Source organism: Schistosoma mansoni, chromosome W, assembly GCF_000237925.1.
Source record: "Schistosoma mansoni strain Puerto Rico chromosome W, complete genome".
NCBI classification, from domain to species: domain Eukaryota; kingdom Metazoa; phylum Platyhelminthes; class Trematoda; order Strigeidida; family Schistosomatidae; genus Schistosoma; species Schistosoma mansoni.
In genome coordinates, this window is record NC_031502.1 from 15,719,919 (window position 1) to 15,741,481 (window position 21,563).

General features: G+C 39.6%; 1 protein-coding gene across 1 annotated transcript; it reads left to right on the plus strand.

The window, feature by feature from the left end:
• The first annotated feature begins 11,864 nt into the window (after positions 1-11,864).
• On the plus strand, positions 11,865-20,087 carry Smp_037120 (putative mitochondrial 39S ribosomal protein L27 (L27mt) (MRP-L27)). The gene is made up of 4 exons (XM_018788733.1): positions 11,865-11,900; positions 13,411-13,483; positions 13,516-13,676; positions 19,813-20,087. Exons 2-4 carry the CDS (start codon positions 13,441-13,443, stop codon positions 20,038-20,040), a joined length of 432 nt encoding a protein of 143 aa, XP_018654246.1. The 5' UTR covers positions 11,865-11,900; positions 13,411-13,440; the 3' UTR covers positions 20,041-20,087.
• Positions 20,088-21,563: the final 1,476 nt, after the last annotated feature.

Sequence of the window (21,563 nt, forward strand, 5' to 3'; positions counted from 1 at the left end):
CCAGTAAGTTTATCTCCTCTCTCGTCTTGGTGTTAACTTTCTGTTCCAGGTCATCAGACAGCATTAAAAGAGAGTACTCTTAACATTCGACTGCAGAACTCTTAATTAATTGGTTAGTTGCTTATGGGTTCTTACGTACAGAGTAAAAATGAGTGCGTCGATCGTTTGCAGTACGAAAGAAATTCTGTTTGAATTTTTGTATGCTGATTTCAAAACCATTGTTTCGTGTTCATTGCTGTAGAGACACTTTATCTAAATGAAGATCATTAGGGTTGTGATTATCAGAAGTTGGAGAAAACCGGATTAAGACGTACCATCATAGCACCTTATAACGCTTTGTGTTAATAAATGGGATTGGTAAAGTTATTGTTGTTGCGCAAAATGAATTTCTAAAATAAGTAGTTCTGTAAGTCTTCGATATTTGATGCTGACTTAATTAGCTTACTGGACACACTCTAGCTTAAGTCGCTCAGTCACGCACCCTCGACAGATCACGAGTAACTAAGCCGTGCTACTCATTTCTTAAAACCGTTAGCCAGCTTAGATTAAACGCTTCCAGAGATATCGATCGCCTTTCAAATGTATTTTCGAATCTCTTCATCTCTGACTTCTGATTTGACTAGGTCGGAATACTTCAGTTATAAAGGTGTTACTGGTAAAGTGGTTGTCAAACTCCGAATACTTGAAACATCTTTAGTACTAAGTACTCAGTTCGGGCGTAAAGGGAAATTTCTTGGTTAGAGAATCCAACCCTAATACTTGGTAAAGCCAAGAATATACTAACATTATAAAGTTAAGATGAAAAAAAAATCGTGACGACTAGCTAAAACCCACACACAAAATTAAGTTAAACTCTACACATCTGTAACTTTTTATAGGTCTTAAAGAAACAAAAACTAAGGATCTCTGTTTGCAGTAATGTCTGTTGTCACGTTTCTCACTAGCTACGAAATACGCTAAATTTCTCAATGAGCAATAAAAGAGCAGCTAATGAACAAACTGATGACCTATCGAAAGTAGGGAAGAGAACTGTCTTGTTCCTTATCTTCAAGGAACGATACAGAGCACGCAAGTTGTAATGGACTTATAGCGTTGCTTCCAATATATTCAGGGTGTTGTAAGGTCTGGAAAATGATCACAAAATAGGATTCAAAGACGAAAACAAACCCTTTGACGAAGAACTCCGAGAAGACATTTTGTCGAGAGGTTGTTGTATGTGGACTTGATCTTTATTTGATTGCTTCAAAACTCAGCTGTTAGCTATTCATGACTAACATATTGTAGAGAACTGGGTAGCATATTATAAAGTGGAAATAACTCTAATTGTGAGACTAACTTTAATGAAGCTTGTCGTACAATAATTGAGGAATTTATTCGCATTCAATCACAACGATCAATTTCACTAATTGAATAAGTTCACTAGACCGATGACTGATTAACACGAAGTTCTGATAGTTTGGTTCATTGAAATTTAATTATTGACTGAATATTTAAAGTGCATGTAACATTATGGTTTTTTGATTGGTTGTGCTTCACTGTTGCAATCAGTGATTGATGCATAAGAAAATATCGATTTACAATCATGTATTATCTGTTTTATTGAGCCACATTGGCTTTGTTCCATTCAGTGACTGGAAAGTAGTAGTTTTACTTCTTAGCCATTACAAGCATCCACACAATCCATAATCCTAGAAACAATTGGGCTATTGTGTTCGATTATGACATTGTTTCTCAAATAAAATCTGTTTTAATCACTACCGTCTTGTATTATGTGTCACAATATATCGCACTCTGAGTTTAGAACACTCGATATCGCACTTAAATCTGTGCTCTTATGTCGACATATGTGGTGAGCAGATATTTTGTGAAGCATGTATCAAACCACACTTACAAATTGCCCAGTTATTTCAGGAGTGAAGAATGGTCAACTCCATGTAAGTTGTCACTCTGCACTCAGTAGATCAACGAAAGACCAGAAAATACTGTAACGTTAGAAGCATATGTGAGTCTTCTTCTTCAAAACAAAGAAAGAGGGCATTACAATGAGCGTCATCCAATGCTATGCGCCTACCAACGACTACGATGAAGACGTTAAGGACCAATTCTACGATAGTCTGCAGTCGATCGTCAAGAAGTGCCCAACAAAGGACTTAACCATTAGGATGGGTGATTTAAATGCCAAGGTTGGGATGGATAACACCGGATATGAAGACACTATGGGACAACATGGACTGGGAGAATGGGACGAAAATGGTGAGAGATTTGCAAATCTATGTGCCTTCAATAAACTGGTCATAGGCGGCACTATATCCCCACACAAACTCATTCACAAAACCACCTGGACCTCACTGAATCACACTACGCAGAACCAAATCGACCATATCTGCATCAACAAAAAGTCCAGGAAGATGATAGAGGATGTGAGAACCAGGAGAGGAGCTGATATAGCCTGAGATCATCACTTGCTGGTCTCTAAGGTGAAATTAAAACTTAGAAAGCACTGGACAATGGGGCGGACAACATCACAAAAGTTTTTCTTCGGGATACTGACAAACTCAACAAATTCAAGTTAGCCCTCAGCAACAGGTTCAAAGCCTTTCATGGTCTACTCAATGGAGAAGGAACTACTAAGGAGAGCAACTGGAAAGGGATAAAAGAGGTAATCACTTCAACATATCAAGAGGTTCTGGGCCACAAGAAGCACCATCACAAGGAATGGATCACTGTTGGTACACTGGATAAAATTGAAGCAAGGAGGAACAAGAAGGTAGCAATCAATATCAGCCGAACAAGAGCAGAAAAAGCCAAGGCACAAGCCGAATACACAGAGGCAAACAAGCAAGTGAAGAGGAGCATCAGGACCGACAAACGTAAATATGTGGAAGATTTAGCGATGACAGCGGAAAAGGCTGCAAGAGAGGGAAACATGAGACAACTGTACGATACAGCAAAGAAACTTGCTGGAAATTACCGTAAGCCAGAATGACCAGTGAGAAGCAAGGAAGGCAAAGTAATCACCGACATTGAAGAACAACGAAACAGGTGGGTAGAACACTTCAAAAAACTCTTGAATCGACCAGCTCCACTGAACCCACCCAACATCGAAGTAGCACCCACAGACCTCCCAATCGATGTTGGCCCAACAAAAGTTGAAGAGATCAGCATAGCCATCAGACAAATCAAGAGCAACGGGACCAGAAAACATTACAGCAGAGGCGCTGAAAGCAGATAAGGCAGCAACTGCAAAGATACTTCACATTCTCATCAGTAAGACTCGGGGTGAAGAACAAGTACCAACATACTGGAAAGAAGGACTTCTCATCAAAATACCAAAGAAAGGAGATCTCAGCAAGTGTGACAACTACAGGGGCATCACTCTTCTGTCAATACCAGGGGAATTCTACAACGGAGTGTTGTTAAACAGAATGAGAGACTCCGTAGACGCCCAACTTCGAGGCGAACAGGCTGCATTCCGTAAGGATCGATCATGTACAGACCTAATTACAACTATACGGATCATTGTGGAACAATCAATTGAGTGGAATTCATTACCCTACATCAACTTCATTGACTGCCAGAAAGTATTTGATATCGTGGACAGGACAACACTATGGAGGCTTCTTCGACGCCACGGCCTTCCTGAGAGGACAGTCAATCATACGGAATTTTTACGATGAATTAAACTGAAAAATCGTGCATGGAGGACAACTCAATGTCTCGTTCGAGGTAGAGACCTGTGTCAGGCAAGGTTGCTTACTCTCACCCTTTCTCTTCTTCCTGGTGATTGAGTAGATCATGAAGACGTCAACATCTGGAGGAAAGCACGAGATACAGTGGACAGCTAGGATGCAGCTAGACGATTTAGACTACACAGATTATCTGGCTTTTCTGTCGCACACGCAACAATAAATGCAGAAGAAGACGACTAGTGTAGCACCAGCCCTAGCAGTAGTAGGTCTCAATATAGACAAAGGGAATAGCAAGATTCTCCGATACAATACAGCATTCACCAATCGAATTACACTTGAAGGAGAGGCTTTGGAGGATTTGAAAACCTTTACATATCTGGGCAGCATTAGTGATGAACATGGTGGACCTGAGGCAGATGTGAGGGCGCCGATAGGTAAGGCGAGAACAGCATATTTACAACTGAAGAAGATCATGAACTCAAAATAATTGTCAACCAACACCAAGATCAGAATTCTCAATATAAATATCAAGACAGTTCTACTGTATGGAGTGGAAGCCTGGAGAACTACGAAAGCCATCATCTAGAAGATACAAGTGTTTATTAACAGTTGTCTACACAAAATACTTCGGGTCCGTTGGCCAGACACTATCAGCAACAACCTACTGTGGGAGACAAGAAACCAGATTCCAGTGGAGGAAGAAATCAGGAAGAAGCTCTCGAAGTGGATAGGATGCACATTGAGGAAAGCAGCCAACTGCGTGTCAAGGCAAGCCCTCACATGGAGTCTTGAAGGTCAAAGGAAAAGAGGAGGACCAAACATACAAAGTTGTTCATCGTTTCACTTCGTCAAACTCAATGATCAGAATATTGGAGGGATACGATTCTCGTCTCGATCTCCGAAGACTGATAAGCGACAACTCGTGTCTACTTGCTGACTTATTAATCTAGCAAGCAAAACAATTAAACTGCGAGAAAAACATAGTCAGAAACAAGTAGCCTAGCCAGTTAGAATCACATGGTCTGTTAACTGCAAACTGACATGATTTTTAGAACGAACGTTACTACTTGGTTAACTCAGTATCTACGACAGGCGACTGATGGGAAGCTAAAATTAGCATTCTCTTGTCCCAAGGGCACTGAGGTATCGATACAATTAACCTTGTCTGATCGTGCTTACGACCAATTTTTCAGAACCGTCATCCCCATATCGCAGCTCTGATTGTGGTTAGTATCTTATATGAGGGTACAGCTCGTAGTCGTATATTGGTGTGTCATAATAATAAGCATAATTGCACATGATCCATATTCTGACTGCTGCTACATAAACAGTTATAATTGACAATGTTGTCAATAATTGTACTAGTGAATAAACCTACAGTAATCGTTGAAAAACCGGATCTCTGTTTCGTTCTTCATCAGTTGTGATTTGGCGTTTGCTAACAAATAATTGTATTATATTTCGTTCCCAGTAAGAAAGAGGATACTCTACCCACAACAGCTTGTGTTCACGTTATTTACAGATTTCAGCGAAGCACTTCAAAAGACATTTCATTTTGGACTTATGCATAACTTTCTTGACTTCTCAATAATAAATAGGAAAATATGCATTCTCCACAGATGGAAACGCGGATTACTTCTCTCTCTTAAAGATGGCTTTGGTACTAACATATATAATCCTTTTCCCTCTCTACTGTAGTGCCGCGATTCGTTAATCGTTCGTTTCGATAACCGATATAATTCTAATCTTAACGGCGCGTAAAATCAGAAGACAAAGGATAGCAGCAACTACAGTTTATTGTCGAATAACTCAGGTTCGAAAGCTAACAACACCTGAGCGAATATGAACGAGCGAGTGAGCGGCAAGCGAGAGAGCGAGGCGAAAGATGATGCGTATTGGAGATGGCTGGGAAGCCAACTCGATTTAAGCAAGCGTTAATCAACATTTATAGTCAGACAAAAATGAGTGACAGACATATGATGAATAAGATACGAAATGTACACATATATGCTCATATAAAAGTATAGCCAAGGTTAATAAGCGAATAATGAACAAGATCGAAATATGACTCATGACAGGCGAATTGGCTTGGCCAGTAGCTAGGATAAAGTATATGGGCTTAACAAATAAACTGATACTACATAGCCCCCTTGTAGAAAATAGCACATTTATAAAAAAAATGTCTGTTTTCGAAAAATAACACTCAAGTGGTATATGAATAGTGTTAACACGTAGGGAAAAAATTATACAATACCCGATAATTGCAGTGGTATGTGAGGGGTGAGCGTATTAAACGAGTGCATACTTATGTAAAAATGTACATGAATATTGTCAAGGTGCGGACAAAAATTGAAGTGCTAGCACATGATTACGAGTACATTAGTAAGCGTACGAAAAAAAAATTTAACATGCATATATGTCGTGACTGTCTGAATGATAAAATAATATGTTCATATGAGCGATTCGAAATATCGCGAAAATAGTGTATAACAGTAATTGGTCTGTGGTGCCGACTGAATATGAGGATGCAGATCAGTGAACTATGACGTTCTGATGAGCCGCAGTAGAGTATATAGCGTCGATTGGCGATGAGTGTATTCGAATTTACATAACTGAAGTTTATGTGAGATAAGAAATAATCCAGCCGTAGGATGATGACTGCATCAATGAGTGATATTCGTTGCTGTACTGCTATTGATAATGATAATAAAATGCGAAGTCAGTGTACGTTGTCGTTTGCGTTGAGTTATCGCTAAATATGTATTAGTAGAATGACCAGAGGAACAGGATAGTGACTGATGAAACGAGATATGCGGAGTCGTATTCCTTTTTGGTCATGAAGCCTAGCGTGGTTTGTGTAGTTAGAGGGATATGTGCTCAACCTCGTTTGTTACGAAACCGTTTTAAGGCGTAATAAAAATACCAATACATATGATTATCGATGACAGTGAGTGAGACTGACTTGAATGAGACGAACAAGAGTGTATCTTTGAGAGACTAGCTCTAAACTCTATGTTCTGGCGTACAGTGCAATGGGAATAGAATATTAATTGCAGTAATCGAATAGTATTTATGGGTAACGGATGATGCAGCATTCAGTTATACATGTGAGTGAATAGATAATATGAACATAATCATTAATAATCGGCTGGTAATGCGGCGTCGAATACTTGATTTGTGTATAGACATTAAAGTAGGGATTATCGTGAAATAAAAGTTGCGGAAGTTCGGTTCAGGTTGTCGCTGAGAATGTAGGGGACGACGGTTGCTGCGTACCAATGAAATGAATGAACATTAGTTGCATCGAGAACATAAGTTCCTACTATCGGGAGTGCGACTCCAAACTTATGTCTATGATAGAGTGTAATATTAGGCCGAAAATGACATGAAAAAAATTGGAACGAACTCACTTGAATCAGGAAAATTGTACGTCATTGGATAATAAAAATAATCCGGTGAGTTTCGAATATCATAACGTGTAATGTCCATATCATTATAATTTGTTCGATTAGTGATATGACTACGTATATGTCATAGTTTAATGTTAATACGAACAAAAATAATAACTCCACGTTAGATGATGATATGACATTATTGTAATAATGAGCATATGATGATTATTCGGATCATAACGAAATATGTCGTTGGCGGTTCCATTTTTGATTTGTGTTCGCTCGTTGCGGTCGCCAATTATGTAGTGAGTTCGTACACAGAGGTTGTCGATTCTGGTCCGTGTTCGTTCGTCGAGGCATCCAATTCTGTTGCGTCGTGCTCGTTCGGCGAGGTATCCAATTCTGTAGCGTCGTGCTCGTACGGCGAGGTATCCAATTCTGTAGCGTCGTGCTCGTACGGCGAGGCAACCAATTATATTGCGTCGTGCTCGTTCGGCGAGGCCTCCAATTCTGTAGTGCCGCGATTCGTTAATCGTTCGTTTCGATAACCGATATAATTCTAATCTTAACGGCGCGTAAAATCAGAAGACAAAGGATAGCAGCAACTACAGTTTATTGTCGAATAACTCAGGTTCGAAAGCTAACAACACCTGAGCGAATATGAACGAGCGAGTGAGCGGCAAGCGAGAGAGCGAGGCGAAAGATGATGCGTATTGGAGATGGCTGGGAAGCCAACTCGATTTAAGCAAGCGTTAATCAACATTTATAGTCAGACAAAAATGAGTGACAGACATATGATGAATAAGATACGAAATGTACACATATATGCTCATATAAAAGTATAGCCAAGGTTAATAAGCGAATAATAACAAGATCGAAATATGACTCATGACAGGCGAATTGGCTTGGCCAGTAGCTAGGATAAAGTATATGGGCTTAACAAATAAACTCCTTTTCCCTCTCTACGATCAAGCACTTCTGATGTCACCCCAGAAAGGTTTAAAAATAATGATCAAATAACGTTAGGGTGGATCCCTTTTCTTCTTGTCACCTGAAAGAACTACAAATGATTACATCGTAGTCTATTAATTACTTATGATAATTTTCCATCTATCACGCTCTCTTGTTTCTTACTTTCATAACAAAGCAACTACAAATACACTCAAAAAAGGTCAATCGGCTCAGACAAATTAAAGACTTTCCCATTAGATTGTCGATTGATAAAACTCTCCATTTAAAAATGTAGTTAAGGCTTCGTCCTTCAGTTTACTCTAAGTGAAGTTAAATCGGCGAAAAGGCCCCGAGACTATGACTGAAACGTCATATTCACCCTCCTATCCTTCACAATCAGAAATAGAGCTATCAGCTGTAGTGTATTATTCGATCAGAGGGATAACGCCAAATTAAATAAATTTTTGCATTTTCATACTGATGTTAATATTACTAATTTTACTGGACGTATCCTTAACTGAATGTATATGGTCAAGAATTCAGACAAGGCCATGTCCTGACATCTCGTGCCTCACATCTTGTACGACAACTAGTCGCCTTACACCGGGTAGACACCCAACACATCGACCATTACCAAAATATATCTTTCAGTCCTTCTAAACTAATTTTGTTCCTAAAATGTAGAGAAAGATGAAAGTAAATCCAATGCCAAAAAATTAACTGGTGATAACACTCCAAAACTTTGATCCATAGGAATAACTTCGCTTTTCCTACAAACAATGGATAAACTATTACTACACCCACATTAGCCTATGGTCAAAAGCATATTAAAACGCATACGTTTGCTTACAAATGCAAAAGAAATACCTTGTATACTTTCCTGTTCTACATCGAAGTATAGCTTTCAGTGTGAAAAAGGGTAAGAATTGTGCTCGATACTCATTTCTGGACTACAACATTGTTTTTTGCCTTATTTGGAGACAACTACTATTTAACAGGTCTTTCAGTATTCACTCCGACAGGTGAATAACAAACCGGCTGTTCTTACTGCTCTGAATGTAAACAGTACACTGTCCTTGAAGCTAGGTGCCCGACATCTTCACAAACTCGGCATACACTAGAAAGGGCTATTCTTTCTCCTCTTCCTTCTCTATTTTCCCTTGCACGGCCTGCCACCTTCGACGGGGAACACTTGATAAGGATATGGACGAACTTACCGCATTTCTGACTGTCTAAGAACTACTGAAACTATTTAACTTTATGTTGGTCATCCAACGATGACCATTTTCAATAGTCTCGCACTTAATCCCTCTACATATTGATATGTTTATTTTCGCTTGAGGCATAAGGGTCACCCAGACACTTGTTTGAAGTCCCGTAACGTCTATACTACTGGAGATTCTATAATAGAAAGGAGGTCAAAAGGCAGATACTCAAATGTGAGCTTTGCTTTCTATTCATTTCTGTCTTCCTATGTTTTCTTGATACGGAAGACCCGACCGTAGCTCCTACCTTGACACAGTGGTTGAGCTTGCCTATCTCGATGATGCGGTCGAGCTATGTTTAATAAAACACGCATCCCTTTAGGATCTAACATGTCAGCTAGGTCGGTTGAAGAACAGTAAGGCCAAAAATAGGAGCTGAAGACCCGAAGACAGAGTCGTACTATCGGTCGTAGAGGGGTCTGACGAGAGTAAGGTATTCCCCCTTGACAACCAGCATCTGCAGGGACTCAATCTTCCTACGACGGAATAAAGAGACTAGGAAACATAAATCCCGAAAATATCACACCTCATATTATCCCATGGATTCCGTCTCTGGTGTCAAAGCCTTTTGAAGTGCGGAACCAACACACAGAAAACTTTTCATTAAAACGTCCTGCGTGGACGACCTCAAGCAGCTTGCCATTGAACCCCGAGCTCAAGCTATCAGGTAGACAAGACCACCATTAAGTCAGCCTCCATTTCAGGTCCTTTAGGAAGAAAAGTCCTTACATCGTGAACAACCGTGCAGTGAAAATCATCCTCATACCTCCATCAGCATCCAAAGCCATCTTGTCAGCAATCAAATCTCTCCTCCATCTAATAACAATCCTTCTATCCTCACAACTAACTATTCCCGTATATCTTTATCGCCAAGCCACACCAATGCTAACTGTTTGAGTTTATGAAATGCTATTCCTGGCCTCTTGAAACCGCACTCAATATAATAAGTCAAAGATTCTAACCTTGTGTCATTTATGAAGACAGGCTTCTTTATCAAGTACTCTGGGATCTTGCGCCATCCATGAATTCCGCATCCCTAAAACGCTCATGCCGGTTCCAAGTATGGTCATTCATTTGACCGAACTATGCTAATAAAAGGGAGTGGCGTGATTGACGCCTCGAGTATCTGGAGATCTCACTACTTCTTCCAGCCGCCTCGTTGTAGGTATAACGGTAGTTTTTAAAGTAGAACGGGATTCCCCAGGCTGAGTTTCAACAGACAGTCGTTTGACTTGACAGAATGGTTAGGACTGGAAAAGATAGGGACACACGCCAATGCCGTTTCTGTCTCTGCCTACGTTCCCATTGACTGCAACTCGACTGGAGTGAAAGGTGGATTTTGTAGTAAGCGGTCCGACTTCCCCCCTAAAAGCTAGACGCTCAGATGTAGTAATAGTGGCAGATGATTTTGATTCCCTTATTGGCAAATTAAACCAAGCAGAATGGCAAATATGCAGATCCTAACGTTATCGTGGCCGAGAAAAAAAACGCCTGCTGCAACTGTGTTCAGACAAATGTTTGTTTCTAGTAAGCACCAAATCTGGACTTAAAAAGAAACACCATGTGACGTGGAGACTCTTACAATTGACCCAGCAATGGACTCAAATAGGTCGTGCTACAGTTAGCCTTTGTTGAAGAGGCTCAATAGAAGACCGTTGCTTATTCTGAAGCGAATGTTTAGACCTATAGGCCCATAGGGAATCTAACGCGAGAGAGGTTAACAGGACCTGATGGATTAAGTTCTACAATCTCAAGAGATGGTCTAATTCAAGCAATTGGATTGACTGAGATTCCAGGTAGAATCTAGGAGCTTAATGTTATCCTATTTGACTGGTCTCGATTGACGATCATCCCAATTTATAAGACAGAAAAAACTCCTCTCGTGATAATCAGAGGGATCAGTTTAACTAACACAATGCCTAAGATATTGGGACAAATAATATTTTAAACAGCGAACCTCAGAAAAACAGACTGGTTTTAGACCTGGATGTGAATGTATAAACCAAATATTGATTAATCTGGGTTTCACAAGAGAACTCCATTTTGTACTAAACATGTATTATATGAAGCCAATAATAATAAAATAACAAAAAACTAAATAAACTCTTTATTTTAAACTCGTATGCATACTAGAGGGAGCTTGTGAGAAAGTCTGACAAGGAGAAGTACAAGAGGAAAAGCGAGTTGAGGACCCTGCAAGCAGTCAGTAACTATTATCAATATAGTAAAGACAATTAAGGCGGGCTGAAAGTCGAAATTAGATTTCAGTGAGACAGACTTTCTGATGTTTCACAGCCCTTTAAGTAAAGACGAATCACTTTAGTTTTTGTCAAAGTTCAAGTATAAGTTAGAATAAAGTCGAACCACATATCTGTGACGTCTTATTGAAATAGCCTAATTCTCTTTCAAATGATGTGATCATACGTGAATTTTTAAAAATTACATAGCTAGGAAAAGTACAACCATTTGTATCCCATCGCGGATTTATTATAACGTCAATTCTAAGTACTAGAATTCCAGTTCTGACTGGCAATAGTACTGGGACATCCTCTTGGAAATCATACGCCACTCAAGGTCACTCTTGCCAGTGGTTTAACAGTACGGTAAGCACCTAGTAATAAGCGTTGCTGTCGATTGGCAATTTTAAGCGTTTTTCTCAGACTTGGGAACTGAAGAATCATTTCGTCGTCTCTCTTAACTGGAATTAAATGAATCTATTTGTGCAGTTTTTGTTTTTTGACATAGAATAAGTTAACTTTTGGTTGATTCGGGAAACCTCATGTACAGAAATATCATTTCACGACTCTGAAACTGCGGGTTAAAGTCCTACAACTTTTGATCAGGAGGCATATATGAGAGAACTAAGCAATTGGGATGAAACAAAGAGTTGTCGTCTCTTTGACCCTAGAATCAGTTAAGGGGTTCACTCCTACTTACAAGTCACTCGTTGATTTCAGGTGCCTATTATATGTAGAAAGTTTCCAGTGTATCGTTGAAACAGAGTGCTATGTACAACCAAAAATTGTTTTACGAACCAGAGGACACCGTAAATTGAAATAACTAAAACTCTCATCATACGGTGTTCGATATTTACGTTTTTTCCGAGAACACAATGTATTCCCGTTGTATATGAGTAATAAACTTTATGGTGTTGTAAAACGACGCATTTAGTATTAACCTAATGAGGATTTGAGGTGAGACAATAGTTTGTGGACGACTTTTAGGCGACGCCAAAGTGACTGAGAGAGTCTACCTACTTACCAGGGCTACATGAGGGTCATAAAGCAGTTTGAAGAATAAGGATTTTGATTTATAGTTGATGGTTAGAGTTAGGAATTAGATTTACGGTTTTTCATCACGCCGGTTGGCCAAACGAGTGAGTGGATTCCGCACCAAAATCCAAGACTTGTTATCGTAAGTCTGATTGTTTCGTCCATGAAATAGTCTCGCCGGACATGAAAGCACTACATGAGAAGTGGTTAAACGGCCCTCACTCCAATTGGGCACTATGTCTATGTTATTCTTGTATATCAGATTGGAGTTAGATGCTGACAAATTCATCAATCCAAAGTTGTAGGGAATTAGAATTAGTGAGATAAGAAAAGGACCAGTCGGTGAACTTACTACTGACGAGTTCGGAATAAGTTGAAGTATCTAAGCTCTGAAGCCCTTCACTCCATTCGATAATTGTTGCAAATTGGCCGTCACGCCCTGATGCACATTGATAAACACCTTTGTGAATACCGTCCACTACATCAACACCTAAGCCGTTGCTTCGAAAACCACTAAACGTAATCAAGAACGGTCTCATGAAAACTGTATAGAGATAATATAGAGGGTCCTGTTATCAATGAATAGTATTGAGTTTATAAGATATGATCTTATGGCTTTTTGAATGGAATGTTGTAAATTGTGTGCGAAACGTCAGCTACCAAACAATACTGTACCAATATCTGCCACACTAATTTCTAACGACGGTGCCCTAGTTTAGCGCTTGTGTGATTGAAACTGGTTTCTTTTAGGACACCAATCCGTTTTCCTGTATGTTTATATCCTCACGGTATACTATAGGGTTTCATTCCTACCGCACAGACATAAAGTCTTCCGTTTCAGGTCACCCATTCTCAAAGGGACCATCTTGTTATGTCTTTGTCCAATGGAAGTTTATTACGCTCAGCTCAACTAGGTAATAAAGTTTAGTTCTTTCAACGTTTTCAGTATTTTTTAGACAACCCTTTAGATGCGCAGGAGTTAAAAAGAAGAAGAACTACGCCGAGACCCCTTCTAGATACCGACCTTCCGTACTTGTGAAGACTCTTCGTGGTTTTCAGTTTAATGATGGGGATTATGTCTATAAAGGTGATATCTTAGTTCGACAGGTACGTTGTTATTATTGGTCTTTATTCATTTGTATACCATGAATAATTCTGTAACGGTTGTGCCGTTGATATTTCTATTTTGTTGCATGTGATAAAGGTATGTATAATGCAGAGGGTAACATGTATACATATATATATATATATATATATATATATAATACCATCTGACGTCTCGACAAGATATAATTGTTCTCTTTTGCAGAATATGTCATTAAGGCTTGGTGATCTGTCCGAAGTCGCTATATTACACTGAGACAAGGAGGGCCGGGATAGTGTGGTAAGTACTAGTGAGAAAGATCGAATATTGAGAATATGGTGTGAAACGACAATGAAAAGGTATATCTGAAGGGATAATGAACTCCAGATCTAGAGGAAGATAAAGTTGGCACGTTTGTTTCATTGGGACCGCTTCTGAGACATGTTACTCCAACCACCAATCACACAAACGTCAACCAAGTGGTCTGCATCCACCAAAATGGGTCAATCAAATAGTCACTGGCTTTATGGACTGATGTCACGTTTTCGTTTGGTTATCCATAGCATTCTTACAGCTTTCTCCTACAACAAACAGCATTCCTTATCAAGGTAAAAAAATGTCGGGCGTACATAATACATATCCCAACCACCTCAATCAATAAAGATTCTAGGTGGTATATGTTTGGGGTCTATACATCGTTATGTAGATTCCTTGAATCTTAATTCTTGGTTTATTAACAGTGGTTCACCCTAGATATGTCCTCCATTTGTAAGAGAGAGTCTACTCTCTCTTGGAATGTCCTCATATATATATTGTCAAGTGCTGCTGTCTTCCCACTCTTTATTTGTCTGATGATCGGCCATCCTGATTTATTCAATCGTTGGTGGAGTGACATTTATAGGTGGGTCTGTGTGTGCTGCTTTGATGTCCGGTGGGTTAAGTGGGACTGGCATATTCAAGAGTTCCCAAAGTGTTCTACCCATCTTTTGCTCTGTTCTTGAATCTCAGTGATTGGCTTACCTTCATTGTACTTGACCGGTGTCTCTGGTTTACTATATTTCCCTCCCAGTTTCTTCGCTGTGTCATATAGTTGTCTGATATTTCCTCCTCTTGCAACTTTTTCCTCTGTCGTTGCTAGGTCTTCCACGTATTTCTGCTTGTTGTCAGCTCTAATGCTACTCTTCACTTTCTTGTTTCCTCCTATGTATTCAGCTTGTGCCTCGACTTTCTCTGTTCTCGCTCGGCTGTTGTTAATTGCTGTCTCCGTGTTCTTCCCTTCTTGAATCTTGTTCAGGGTTTCGATAGTGATCCATTCCTTATGATGCTGCTTCTTGAGGCCCAGCACCTCCTGACACGTTGGATTTAGTGCATCTTTGAGCTCTTTCCAATTTTCCTCCATAGTAGTTTCTTCTTGCAGTAGATCTTGTAGGGCTTGGAACCTGTTGTTGAGAGCTATCTTGAATTCGTTGAGTTTGTCAGTATGTCGAAGGAGGTGTGTATCGAACTTTTGTAAGCACCAGATGGTGATCCGAAGCTATGTCAGCTCCTCTCCTTGTTCTCGCGTCTCCCATGGATCTTCTGAATTTCTTATTTATGCAAATATGGTCGATCTGGCTCTGTGTAGTGTGATTTGGTGAGACCCATGTAGCTTTGTGTGGGAATATTGTGCCGCCTATAACCAATTTGTTGAATGTTCATAAATTTGTGAATTTCTCGCCATTCTCGTCTCGATTTCCTAGTCCATGTCGTCCTCTGATATGTTCATACCCAGTGTTTTCTATTCCGACATTGGCGTCTAGGTTTCCCATTAGGATGGTCAAGTCGTTCCGTGAGCGATTCGCTATGATCGATCGCAGCCTTTTGTAAAACTGGTCTTTATCGTCGTCACTGTTATCATTGGTGGCTGCATAACATTGAATAACATTCATTGTGATTCCTTTTGTTTTAAGGTATGCTTCTTTGGACAGCATCAGAGCAACTCCCTAAGTGTGTGGAGCATCTTATTCGTGACTCGGGTACAACAGCATCCCTCCCGAATCTCTTTTCCTGTCCAGCTTGGGTCCAAGGAATTTCACCCATTCCGAGCACTGCCAACTTGTATCTCATCATTTCCACAGCTATTAGACTAATCCAATCGGTCTCCCACATTGTCCGAACAGTCCATGTATCCATATTATTTATTGCTCTGGTTATTTGAAAAGTTATTGGCTTCCTGACTTTCAAAGAATCTCAGCTTTCATTATGAGGCGTCATAATTCTTCCTTCAGCTCGGAGGGCAGAGCTTAAATGAATTAATTAGTTTATACTGGTTAGCGTTATTTTTAGCAAGGTTGTTTTCTACGGGATGGGGATGCTTTCCCCACGCTCAATCCTCCCTCATGTGGGCTTGGGACCTGCAGTAACCCTAGAAGTGCTACAGGCGTTGTTCAAGAGTGACCGCTTGCTTCGATTCGGGTTCCTGGTCAGTATCCTAGCCCATACACAACTGCGAAGATGATTGTCAAAGAAGAAAACGCTTCTGCTCGCTGTCGCTATCTACGTAAATGACTGTTATAAGTACTTGGTTGCATGCAAACTCGTTTTACCCTTCCTTTTATGACTATTTATTGTCATTTCCATTGTTTATACTTTTATTTCCCAACTACCCTATGTAAACGATCTTAAGCCACTGATCAGTCAAAAGTTGGATGCTACCACTGGACGCGGTTTCTGAAATATTCTGAGACCATGCGTGTCATCTAAACTGGTCTCCTTCAACATTCGCACGCTAATGCAGATCAGACAAAAGATAGGTCTGGCTGTTTCTTTAGAAAGTCTTAACATCGATGTTTGTTGTCTATCTGAAACATGTATTCAAAACTAGTGAGATGCTACACATTCGCTCTTCATCTGTCGAGTCGAGAAGCTTGTTTTATGTGTGTTTATCCGGGGATTCTGCAGCAACTTTGTCCGGTTTTGTCACACTCAGCTCCAGAACCAAGATAGCACCGACCGATCAGATCCTCATTAAAAGTCGATTATGTGCTGTTAGATTTAAAAGTTCCCTCAAAGTGAGTAGAAATCGGTATAGGGAACAAAACATTTGCATTATCTTAGCTTATTTCCTTCAGACAAATTGCAGTTCTGATGCGATCAGGGATAAACCCGTACCACCAGTTAGACGATCTTCCTAAGAAAGCGCGTTCGGCAGATATTATGCTGCTGACCAGAGGTAGGTATATCGAGCGTCTAAGCACAGAGAGTCGTTTGAGTGGGCAGTGGGGACTTGTTGTTCACCTTAAGCTGCAGGGCAAAGTAGCTGTAATCTAACCTATGGGTGAAAATCCATTTCTATGCAGCACCAACTCTCAGCATAGTTATCGCCAATGTGTTACTTGGAGCTTTCTCTCTACGACTCAAGCCCGAACTCAGATTGGTCACACATCAGCTACTGATGGCGTGGTTGTGCACAAGACAGTCGCTCTTTTTAAAGAATTGATCTGGACTATGATCATACCGTCATGTATGCTTATCTAACGTTTCAGTAGCTAAAATGTTCATCGTCGTGAATGGATTGATTTAAGCAAATAGACCAGCTTTTGTTGCTATCAAATATCGAGCCGAGCTAGGTTCAAAGCTAGCTGTCAACCCATCAAAAATTCCAGATAATGACTGAGTTGGCATGATGCCATGAAAATTGCAAGTAAATTTGATTGCACCTTTGTGGGATTTCTACAGGCTCCTTACAACTCCTTAAGGTACGTCGGTTTACTCTGGTAACCACGAGTTTGGGGAGAAACCTAAATCCTTACGCAATGAAATTATCCAGAGTTTGCTTACGAACCGAAAACTCTGGTGGTGGGAGCGCACCGAGTTGGAAGCAGCAGCTAAATCTATTAATTGTCAGGAACTTTTTCAACTCATCGGAGCCACTGGAAGCAAGAAGTTTGATGTAAGATAACAATCTATAAAGGTGATAGGATTCCAACAGATAACATCTACTAACGTCTCGGACGATGGGCATGGTTCTTCTAGAGAGAGTTCGGCCGATCTGCTGCCCTGGTGTCATCAATCAAACTATTCTGTCCTCCATGGTCGGTGATGACCGATCCAACTGACTAAGGCGAATCCCTCAAGCAACTCCAACTCATGGAGTGCGATAAATCATCAGACTCAAACGACTTACCTTTGACTCTTTTTAAATATAACGAAGAACTTCCGGTCGAGGGGATTGGCTGAATTGTTTGCAAAAGTTTGGAAATTAGAGTATCCATACATCTCAGAGTGAGATGACAGTCATCCTTATCTGTAATAAGAGTTTGCGTCATCAACCCGAAAACTATCGGAGTATTAGCCTTATTCCGACTGGGTGCAAACTATTGTTCAAAACCTATAAATGATCGACTCACGTGGAGCATACAGGTATTTGTTTCGGTTCGGGATGTGTTGATCACATCATCACCTTCCTCCATATGTTAGAACACCGCCATACTTGTCTCAGGTGAGCAGTCTTCGTGTTCTGTGATATCAAGGCCTTCTTCACTTAGTTGGACAGGACTTTTTTCTGGGGGTGTCTGTTGAAGAAATATGTGGCTGAACAGTTTGTTAACATCTTAAACGCCTTATCTACAAACAGTCCAAGCAAAGTGAGGACATACAAAACCACCTTTCCTCACTGCTCCATTTAAGCAGAGGGTTAGGTACGGTTGCCCAACTTCGCCATCGATGGTGTTCTAAAAACGGCTTTGATGAAAGTAGGTATTGGTGGCAAGGATCTGTAAACTGAGAAAGAATTTTCGATCTTGAGTATGGGGATGATATTGAACTACTTAAGCCATGTAATCTGCATTTCAGCAACGTCCATAGGTATGGCTTATGCTTTACACCTTCTAAGTGCTAAGTACTTTTGCAAGAGTGACAGGGGCGTGTGCTTTCACTCACTCTTGGTAGTAAGGAGTAGTAACCAGAAAATTAGTGCATTTGGGTAGCTCCGTAAGTGCTGGTGGCAGCATGACTGATGAGACCAACTTACGTTTAGTGAAAGCCAGAATAGCCTATGCCCGTGTATGCCATTGTTGGAGCCTTCATGATATTAGTCCGACTGTGAAAAGTTGTGTCGTTCAGAGTAGTTTCTCTCTATGCTTGTAAAACTTAACCTCCGAGTTGAGAATGTTAGACAGCTCTCTGTGTTTGATGGTCGTTGTCTTCTCAGGATTGCTGAAAGTCTATAGCAGCGCCACGTTAGTAATGCAGAGGTTCGGCTACGTGTGTTCGGGGACAATGATGGTAATCCAAACGGTATTACCATCTTGAAAGATCGACTTTAGCGGCTTGGACCTACGCCACGAATGTTGTCCCGGCAAATTCTACCTCATTCATTGTTTGCAGACTCTAGAACTGGTTGGGAAAAGCGGATAGTCAATTTATGACATGGTGCCTCGGCATGAAAAAAGCTGTACAAGACTGGAATCTTTTGGTCTTTCATGGCTTCCTGGTCGGACTCCTGGATATAATGCAATATAGTGGTTTGAGACGTTATTAAACAGCTGTGATAACTCTGTTGTAATTTTGTTTTAATTTTTCCATAAAAGTGAGAGGAACTTCTTAAAGTGAAAGAATCCTTCCTGACTATATTTTTTTAACTGAACTAGTTGTCCATCTACTATCTACTACTCTTAATCCCTTATTTTTATCCATTTTTTGCTTTTAGGAAAACTATATCACCTTTCCTATATCCTTTCATAGTCTCATTTACGTATTGTATGGCGTCTGTTTATTTTGGTGCTACTTTGTGCCAATATCTTTATTTTTAAATATTACATAATAATAATGATAATAATAATTAAAACGATCTACTGATTATTTTAGATGTTCTCTACCTGTAAACTTTCTAATCACGGTTTATGTATCTAGTTTTTGCATTATCATATGTACTGATTCCGTAGGTACAAATGTACATTAGATAGTACAAAAAGAATACCGGAAAACTAGTCGAGAAATCACATTTTACAGAATTATTTTGTAATAACATCCTAGAGAGGTTAGTTAGTTGGAAATATAAATTAACAGGATTCCGAACTAAACCACGATAGTCATATTATGCATAATGTTTTTTCAAAGATGTTTTCGTTTATTACTGTATTAAAAAGTTTACTGCGGAATTTTATTCCAATCTTTTAGCTTGGTATGGAAATATACCCGGGCGAATCTGTCAAATTAGACCCAGAAACATGGAACTTAGTAGCACTAAGTAATGGACGTTTTACTATTAGTACAGAGGAGCTTTCACCGTTTCCTAACAGCCCTTTGTATGGTAAAGTGAAGGACGGCGAAGTAATTTATAAACCATTTGTTCATGTTATTGGTGATCCAATCGAACCAGTATATAAACTCAAGCGCATTTTGTAACTAGTGATAATTATAACTATTATACTCAACAAATTGATTTGCTTTCTAACTTTTTCTGCAGTTATTCACCTCGCTAAATCTTTATTGTGTAACGTCACATTTGTTTATCGTCAGTTTTATTTATGCAATAGGGATTTTATAAGACAACGAAGTCCCGGAAAAAGTTTGGAGAACCACATTAAGATTATTAATTTAGAATATTAGGGAGATAGAGTTCTCGTTTTCATATTTCCATCAAGGATATCTTTTATTGTTAGACGAATTGGAAAAACGTATTTTACATGCTTCATTTATATATATATATAGTGTGACATTTTGATGGACTTCTGAGTGGCAATATTCAATGTATTCTTTATCGTTACCATCCAGTCTAAATTAAGATACCTTTTTCCGAAGCTTACCTTCGGTCAATGGTTAGATAAGATTATTGAATTTCGAACACCATAGATGAACTGATTGTAATGCAGATAATTTATAAGTGCAGTGAACAATGATCGAGAAAATTAGAGGTATCTAAACACACGGTTTCTGACTCTGATAAGTAGTAATTTCTCCGGTAGAAATGGATACTTGAATTAATGAAGTTGGTTTTCATTAATCATTCATTGCCAAAGTCACTATCAACTATCTTTGTTCCATTCTTTAGTTACGTTTTCTGATTGGATATGTTCCCGACTACTTCTAGCCAATTTAGTAGCGTATACTCCGACAATTACTTAGGTTTTAAGCTCTAACGGTCAGTTTAACTCAAATTATCACAAACATCTTTAGCCTTCAAGTTAACTCATCTTAATATTATACTCTTTTTTAATCCGACTAAGTTTCAGTGCATCAGTTTTGGCTGCTACTTGGTGGCTCATTGTCTACCCCATATACAAGTAACTAAAGGTAGTTGGAAACCGGTTGAAATATTACAACAGTATTTTGTCCATCAACTTAGTCGGCTCGTCTAAAAGCGACATTTTTTCCAAATGCTGACCTCTTACTTCTAGTGTTCTTTATAGGCTGGGCGATTTCAAACAGACTATATGCTGATTCAAAGGCACAAAGAAGTGTAAAATGTAAGCACGAGTAAACGAATTATTCTCAGACTTCTCAATTAGTTGAGTCGGATGTTGGAAAGGGTGGATATTATTATTAATTCGGACAGGCAGATCGTAAGTCTTTAATAGGTTTGAAAGACTGTCTATCACTACTTATTTCCCCGTTCATGTTGCTTTCTTAATGCTTAATGACTCGCGACCATCACTTAAACCTTCGGAATTTCTATTAGTCTTTACTATGATTTTCGCAACAAGCTGGAGATAATGCTAAGTTCCCTTAAAATAGGCACTTTCACCGATTCCATAGCTAATCCTTCCCTGAATATTTCATTGACATCTTCATCTCGACCAATTTCCAAAGGGTTCTCCAGCTGTATGTTTCCTGTAGATAATGGCTTTCAACAAAAAGTTTGGTTCTAGCTGAAGTCAGCAGGCGTCCAAGTAGCAACAACAAACAGGAAACCATAGATTTTTTTTTTA

Bases quoted from the DNA above. Each gene is read 5' to 3' on its own strand.
- Smp_037120 (XM_018788733.1), top strand. From the start codon at position 13,441: ATGTCTTTGTCCAATGGAAGTTTATTACGCTCAGCTCAACTAG. The intron at 13,484-13,515 runs GTAATAAAGTTT...CAACGTTTTCAG, and splicing joins ATTACGCTCAGCTCAACTAG to TATTTTTTAGACAACCCTTT. The intron at 13,677-19,812 runs GTACGTTGTTAT...CCAATCTTTTAG, and splicing joins GTGATATCTTAGTTCGACAG to CTTGGTATGGAAATATACCC.